Source organism: Malus domestica, chromosome 05 (assembly GCF_042453785.1).
Source record: "Malus domestica chromosome 05, GDT2T_hap1".
Taxonomy (NCBI): Eukaryota; Viridiplantae; Streptophyta; class Magnoliopsida; order Rosales; family Rosaceae; genus Malus; species Malus domestica.
Window position 1 is genome coordinate 11,747,817 of NC_091665.1, and position 7,872 is coordinate 11,755,688.

The following is a 7,872-nucleotide window of genomic DNA, read 5'->3' on the forward strand; positions in this document are numbered from 1 at the left end:
GTCTCATCAAATATTTATATTTTCCTCTCAAAAGGGGGGTGGGTCGGTCCACGGGTAGGCTCATGGCCACTATCCGTCATCTAGTGCTTGCCTGAACTTGTCTTTTAGTTCCATCCGTCGGAAGTACAACTTGCATTCCATCATCAATCTTCAAAACATGATTAGGCAATTTGTCCTTCCCATGATTGCATTCCATCATCAATCTTCAAAACATGATTAGGAAATTTTTCCTTTCCCATGACGCCCCGCCGCCGCGCGGGGAGGGGGGGTTGTAGTAATTTAGTTTGTAAAAGAACAAAAAAACTTTAAGTGTCACGGAGTTGTATCATTTATGTTCATATTTCTATTCTCGTGACATGGCACGTAAGATATGAAATTAGAGTTTAGGGTTTAGGATTTAGGGTAGGAGGGAAATAAAAACAACGGAAGATATTTGTGTATATAGGAGAATTTATTTTATTCATACTATGTTGCAGGTATACATACAAACAGATATATAAATATGTTATGTACTTAAGAGAGTAGAAAAAATAATCTGGATCAGATGCATTGAGTAGACTCTTCCAAGAATCAAATGAGCGATGTTTGATTCACATCTCCATCTTTAAATTGCTACCTTCAATGGAACCTGCAAAAATAACATACATGAGAGTAACTCTATAGCTAATTTTCCCTTAGTCTGGATTGAAATCTCCGACCAGATTTTTATTGAGTCTCATAGTTAGCACCCTATCCTTAGTTTTTGTATGTTTTTCTTCTTTTTCAATAAATATCAGACTTCAACTCAAAAAGATACAATAGAAAAAAAAATATGATTGACCAATGAAAAGCACCATCATTATATGATTGAGTGAATTGGAGCCTAAACTTTCTCTTGTGGGGACCATTTCATTTGAGTAAGACTTGATATACACCATCACCATTATGTGGATTACAGACTCAATTTGCACCAGACCTTTAGCTGCTCACCCTTTCTAATCCATAATGTTTAGGCAAGATCGTAATCATTCAGAGAAAAAGAAGAAAATCTCTACTTTTGATCGATTTAGGAGCAACAGCAAGATAACCATTCATTTAGAAAAAATATTCTTTCCAACAAAGCGATATTCCAAGCTATGCTAATATACGCTAATCTGGAAAGTTTTTCTTCGCCCAATTAGAAGGGACCTAAACTGCTAAGCAAAATATTTAGACATTTGTGGGTCTATGTGGTCCATAATCTCTATCACAGGTAGTTAAGCCTAATAATTCTTATATTACAGGAATGTAGTTATGGGCATTGGTATGAGAATGCAGGAGAAAGATTAGTTCTATCTACCTGTAAATGGTTGCGATTGAAAGGATGATCTTCCTTGTTGAAATTCCACATTGAAAATGTTCTGTAAATCAGCATCCCAAATTGCCGTAGGTTGGGCTTGCTGCAAGTGGCATATACTATTTTCGATAAAAATATTGCTAAAATTTTACAGGTTCCATATAACTGATACAAGAGTTTAAAGACATTACAGTGAAACAGGATGTGTCAAGAAATGGTTCAGGGATCGAACCAGGAGCTCTTATAGCTCTTTGAAGCGCCAAATCAGTGGAATTTAACCCCATATCCAACCCACAAGATGCCAATTGTTGCATTGGATTCAGCTGAAGATACGCAGAATTGGTCATTTCTGATGACATACCAATCGTCTGAAAATTGGCCGCGCACGTAGGAAGCATCTGCTGATTTGAAGCGAAATGAGAGTATAAGAAATGGAACTTTGGACAAACAATTCTTCATTAGTTCGCCAAAAGAGTAAAAACATTATTCTCTTAAAGACCATTTTTTTTTCTTCTTCCTGATAAGCCATTTCAACCAAGTTTGCACATCAAATTTTTGAGAACTACAGGGATGGTAATTGGGATATCTATAAAAACCAAGGTTCTAAAAGACGTTAGACGCTAGTTGGGCAGTGGGTTAGGGCCTAGCTCCTAGACGGCTAATTGGGGATTAGGCGGACCAGGAAAATTTAAGTAAATTTATTATATTGTATCAATAAATGCTTATTTATACTTTAAAAAAACTCATAATTGTATTGAAATACATACATTGCATAATAAACAAACATATAGATTATAAAGTATTATTGAAAACATGGGCAACAAGCATATAATGAATGTTCATCCACGTATTCAACAAATCTATTACATTTTATTGAAAAACTAAAATCCAAAATGAAAGTTATTGATTTTCTATCTAAGCAGGAATCATGACCTAGGCTGGTGCTTAGGGGCGAGTTTAAGCAGGCTAGGCGGGCACCTAGGAGGGCTAGGCGGACGCTTAAGCGGGTCAAGACGGCCTTTCTTAATTTTTAAATGCCTAGGGACTAATTGTGGGGGTGACCAACCGTCTAGCGCCTAGGCGGGGATCAGCAGCCTAGCTCCTATGCGGAGATTTTTAGAACAGTGATAAAAACTGATTGGTCTTATAGAACTTAAAAGATTACTGACCTCTTTTGCAAACAAGTCATCGATGTTGAAGTGAAGCCTCGGATTCACAGCAGCTAGTTTCATAGACAGGAACTGTTAATTATGAAGCGGATCCGTTTAAGAATACAGAACAATAAAAAGATTTCCAAGTACTTAAACCAATGATGGGAAAAGATCAAATGTATGTCACCTCTACTTGTCGTTGGAGAGACTGAACATAATTGATGATTTCATCAAGCATGCCGGCCTTGCCAGTTATCTTGTTGCATCCTGGCACCAAATCTTGCAGATACTTCATTCGTTCACTGATTTTTTCCCTCCTAACCTGCAGGATCATGAGACCAACACAAGGCATAAATAACACGAAATCGAAGAACAAAGTTTACACGCGGTAAAAGTTATATGTAAATTTGAACCCCATATGTCCTACTCACCCTCTCAGCCAAGCTGTGGCTATCAGTGGCCTGACCTCGCCGCGCGCGGACATGGATGTAATCAAGCTTTTGAACCTCAGAAGCTTTTGAATTGTCCTTTGAAGTATCAGCAGAAGATTCTTTGTCGTTGTTCTTGGTGCTGATTTGCTCTGTGATCTTGGAGTCCCCTTCCTCTGCACAACTTTTCATTCTCTTCTCAGTGCTATCACTTTCTGCAGTTGCAGCCTGGAAATCCCAAAAATAGATATATATATGTAATCAGCCAATTTCTCAAAACATTCAATACTTCTCTCACGGCCTATTGAAATTTGTAACTTAAATTCCAAAAGCTGACTCAATTTAAACAGACATCTTATGACAAAAAAATCAAGCATTTAAAATAGAAAGTAAATAAAGGAAAAAAAAACACTACTACAACACAAAAAACGAACAAAGTACAATCCAATGTATATATATACATATACATTTTTGGGATATTGGATGAAACGAGGACTTAATTCCAAATTCTGAAATGAGTAAAATAAGATAATGCATCTTTTCGATCAAATATTGACGACATATTAGAAAGTTGAACATAGAGGGCACACCTTATTGCTCTGCACCTTATCAGCCTTCCTCTTTTTAGAGCTTTCCTTCCCGGCCGGCAAGCTAAGCTTTTGAGACAAAACGGTGTCGCTTGACTTGTTCTCAGCGGCTACAGTGGGCGAGCAACTAAAAGTCCTGGAAATGTTGTTATTGAGAACATTACCCCTCTCTTCCAACCCTGCAGTTCCATTATTATTCATGACCAAACCACAAGACCCGAAACCCAATTCTACCCACCGGTTTTCCGAACTCGGGTCGGGTTTCACTGCCGGGTTACCACCCAGAAAACCGTGAAACCCCTGAGCATGAATTGGAAGGGAGAACACCCCACTATGCTCGCTCCCGCCAAAATTATACTGAATTTGTTGATCATGAAAGTCGCTCTGCTGCCACTTCATCCGGTCCCTCTGCTTCTCCATCACCGTCATGTCGGTACAGTTTCCGGCGATGAAGGTCCCCGGCGCGTTCATACAGTTCAACATCTCCGGTGAGGCTCTGTTCATCACACAGACAAAAACACACACAGATTTTGGGAACCTCTGAAATCTAGCTATGTGACCAGAAATCGAAGGGGAAACAATTGATGGGTAGTAATACTTTCGGGGTCTGGATAATGGGTAGTGATTAGTTTTGGAAAATGTGGTGAGATTGGTTAGGATTATTACCTCATGCCCAATACATTTTGGAGTTTTATAGGCAAGGTTTTGATCATAAAGTAGTAGTAGTGTGTAATGGGAGCTGGTGGATGATGGTATTGGAGCAGTTGGAGAGAGAGGGAGAGAGAGAGAGAGATGGAAATGTGAGAGAAAGCTAAAGAGGAGAGGGAGGGGGTTAGGTATATATAAAGACGAAGAAAGGGTTGGCCGGATTCTGACAAAGAAATAGCCGGAATTATTAGAGAGAGATTTAAGATGATGAGAGACAGAGAGAGAGAGAGAGAGGGAGAGAGAGAGGAGGATGAAGCAACTGGGGCAGAGAGCCATCGAATGTATCCACATAACCAGAGGCCGTGGGTTGTGGGCCATGGTTGACATGACCGCCACGTGCTCTTGTCCGGATTAAAACGGAGTGTTAAGCCAGGTTGCTAGGTTTAGGGTTCCGACGGAACGGGGTTTATTTTGTGGTGCTGCATGCTAAATATGATTAGCAGCGTCTGACGACTGCATGATAGTCTAGGTCTACATGTCTTACGGTGACGACTACCTATCACGGTAACGGATAACTCGAATATGACTAATTGACAATGACATGTTATATTTTGATTCTATTTAGTCTAAGTATTATAATACTATTTAGCATATTAATCATTTAATTATCAATTTGCTCTTTAGTAATTAATACAAACATCCTTGCATTGTTTTTTTTTTTTTAATACAACATTATTTTACTTTAGAGGAGAGGTAGGGTATTGGATAAGGTCACTAACTAGGTATCAAATACAACAAAAATATAATACGTTATTGTTATCCATGTATGTCGAATTTGACAACTCTCACTTGTAGAAGAGGAGGGATATCAACGGTAGTAATAGTTGGTAACGTCCTTGCATTGTTAGATATTGGGTATCATTGAATTTTGGATAGTGTATTTAAATACTTGACAAAGTTACCTTTTTTTTTTTTTTTTCAACACAAAGTTTAGGGTAAGGGGAGGCTATGTCATCCTAGGGTTAAGACATATCACAAGGCTCTTTGAGGAGTTACAAAGGGGTCTTAGCCTATTTTTTGGTTTTCATAGATCATCCACCAAAAGGGGTTGTTAGCAAAATGACTCGAACCTGGGCCTTGGTCTAGCAAAGAAAACAATCATTTCCAACTCAACCTTTTTTTTTTTTTTGACAAGGGACATTAATGGATATTTTATTAACACAAACCAATTTACAAGAGATCAAATGGGTACATATTCTTTAGTGATCAATTTCTTCATCTGGAGAGAAATTCACGCAATCAACAAATCAGAGAAACCCCTACATGGCTACCATACACAAAAATTAGGTCCAAAAGGTATAATCTGTCACAAAGGATGAAGGAGAAGGCAAGGTCTCTCCTTCGTCAGGGGAGGGGAAGGGAGGCGCGAGGTAAGGGAAAAGGAGGGGAGGCGCAAGGTAAGGGAACAATGGAAAGCAATGCTGCTGCTGCCCCGGGGGGGGGGGGGGGGTGAGGCGGTGGTAGGGGAAACGGAGGGAGAGTGGTGGCATGGTGTGTGGGTAATGGTGCGTGTGGTTATATCCCTTACGTATGTCAACACTCATGCCCTATAAGGGATACACGTCTAAGGAACCCTTTAAGATTTTGTGTTTAGCCTTTAGGATATGTGTGTATTGAAAATGGATTACAGAAGATGTCAGCGGCACAGATATAGCCATACACAAATTTTCAACACAAAATGGATAAACAAATTATGCATCATGACTTTCTTTAATTTATCGGAAAAAACAACTCTCTTTGTTAGTCCTATTGAATGTTTTGGCACTCAACATGTAGAAGCAATGAACCAATACAAAATCACAGTGAAATACAGTGTCACTCACTACAGTTTCCACGGCTGATGATCATACGCACTACTTTTATTGCAACAATCATTTTATTACGTGAAGTTGGCTAGTTGCAATAATAAAAATTTTAACATAAAATAATAATGACAATATCATTTAGCAAGGACAGAGTAAGGCTGATCGGAATACAATTACTTCAAGCGGAGCTGGACCAGATGGAGCAACGGTACCACCATCACCCATCTTCCATGGCAATAGGCAAAGTCCGAGTGACTCTGCTCGAATGACCATGCTTGTTTCGCAAGACATGAGATCTGATTCAGATATGGACTCAAACAGATTCCTTATAACTTTGGGAGTTCCTACAATCTAGGAATTGGCGTGCGCCCCACGTAATCATACTCCTAAGAGGACGCAATGTCTACTTCTAGATATCCTCTAGGATTCTCCAAGTATAGTATGAGAATTCTATCCTAATGAGGTCACTCCCACAATGTGGGATTTTATAGTAAGCCCACATTACGTTTTTGCCCTCAAGTTTCGTTGCTCATAATTTCTTCGTTATAGTTCTGTTTCGTGAACGGTTTTGCCTATGAGTTCGTTGAATCGAACTATCTGAAAATGCTAAGATTGACCACAAAAGGTCTACGAAATTTAAATGACTAATTATGAAACATCAAACCTTGTAACTAACAAAATTTTCAAAATTTTTACGGAAATGAAATAAATTCATATAATTACTAAATACGAAAATTTAAATAGTGAAATATGGGGGCGGGATTTCACACCCTAAATAGCTCAGTCAAAGTAGAATCATAATCAACAAAGAATCACATCTTTATTTGAGGACCCATATTGGTACGTTGCGACGACGCAACTTGGCATGGAAAATGCACACCTAAGACGCTTAAATACAAAATGTCAGTTTTGTACCTAGTAACCAACTATAACGCCCAAAATAGGTTAGGTGGCAATGTGCCTCAAGGCGGACCAATATAGCTGCATACACTACTTCATTTTACTATTTGCGCGACAAACCAATATAGCTGCATATACTACTACATTTTACTACACCTAAGACGCTTTAATTTTACGTTCTGTTTTTTTAATTTTGTAATAAAAATAAATTGCATTTTTTTTGGTAATAAAATTAAATTGCAATTAAAAAATGTAATGAAAAGAAAAATAATATATTTAAATTAATATAAATGTATGTACTATGTACAAGAAAGATGTTTAAAAGTAAGGAAGTAAAAAACTAATAAAATAATGCGATGTAATCTACGTGGTCATCATGCAGAGGTGGCTGGAAGGTCTCGAGGTTGTCGACAAGCTCAAAGGTCGAAGGGGCAGAGGTGTGGCTATGTCGGGTTGGAGGGGCTCGGAGGTTGAAGGGGGACGAAGATCCGAAAGACAAATGCTGGACTGATTGAGGGCCTGTACAATTTGTGACATCTGGCTCCTATATGAGGCGAGCTCAGTCCTAGGGTCTTTGACTGCGATAATGAAGGGGCTCTAGGTTTCCACCGTCGGGCATTCCCCATCCCCCTACAATTTGTGACATCTGGCTCCTATATGAGGCGAGCTCAGTCCTAGGGTCTTTGACTGCGATAATGAAGGGGCTCTAGGTTTCCACCGTCGGGCATTCCCCATCCCCCTATAATTTGACCTCGGCCTTTGCCCGAGAATCTGATCCAAGGTCTCCGTAAGGATCTAAAACCCTACATTTGAGGGATCCACAAACTCAAGCGGGTGATCTGCGCCTTCAACTAGAGACAAGGTCCCAAGGTGTTTTTCTTGGCTGCAAAGAAATATAAAATTAACATTAACCCAAAACTAATAACAAACCTACTAAAATTTCGGCATAACCTCCCTATAATTAAAACATTTCCCAAA

At 39.1% G+C, this 7,872-nt stretch overlaps 1 protein-coding gene across 2 annotated transcripts; it reads right to left on the reverse strand.

The window, feature by feature from the left end:
• Positions 1-432: 432 nt before the first annotated feature.
• Positions 433-4,447, reverse strand: LOC103448410 (transcription factor bHLH63-like). Of its 2 annotated transcripts, none has more exons than XM_008387673.4 (7): positions 3,485-4,447; positions 2,898-3,122; positions 2,654-2,788; positions 2,485-2,556; positions 1,507-1,713; positions 1,319-1,418; positions 433-628 (listed from the first exon to the last, which is right to left on the reverse strand). In XM_008387673.4, the coding sequence occupies exons 1-7, from the start codon at positions 3,983-3,985 to the stop codon at positions 591-593; spliced, it is 1,278 nt and encodes a 425-aa protein (XP_008385895.3). In that variant the 5' UTR covers positions 3,986-4,447; the 3' UTR covers positions 433-590. The 2 variants fall into 2 exon arrangements, with proteins under 2 accessions (XP_008385895.3, XP_008385893.3); XM_008387671.4 differs by having other exon boundaries at positions 1,507-1,716.
• Between the last annotated feature and the right edge of the window lie 3,425 nt (positions 4,448-7,872).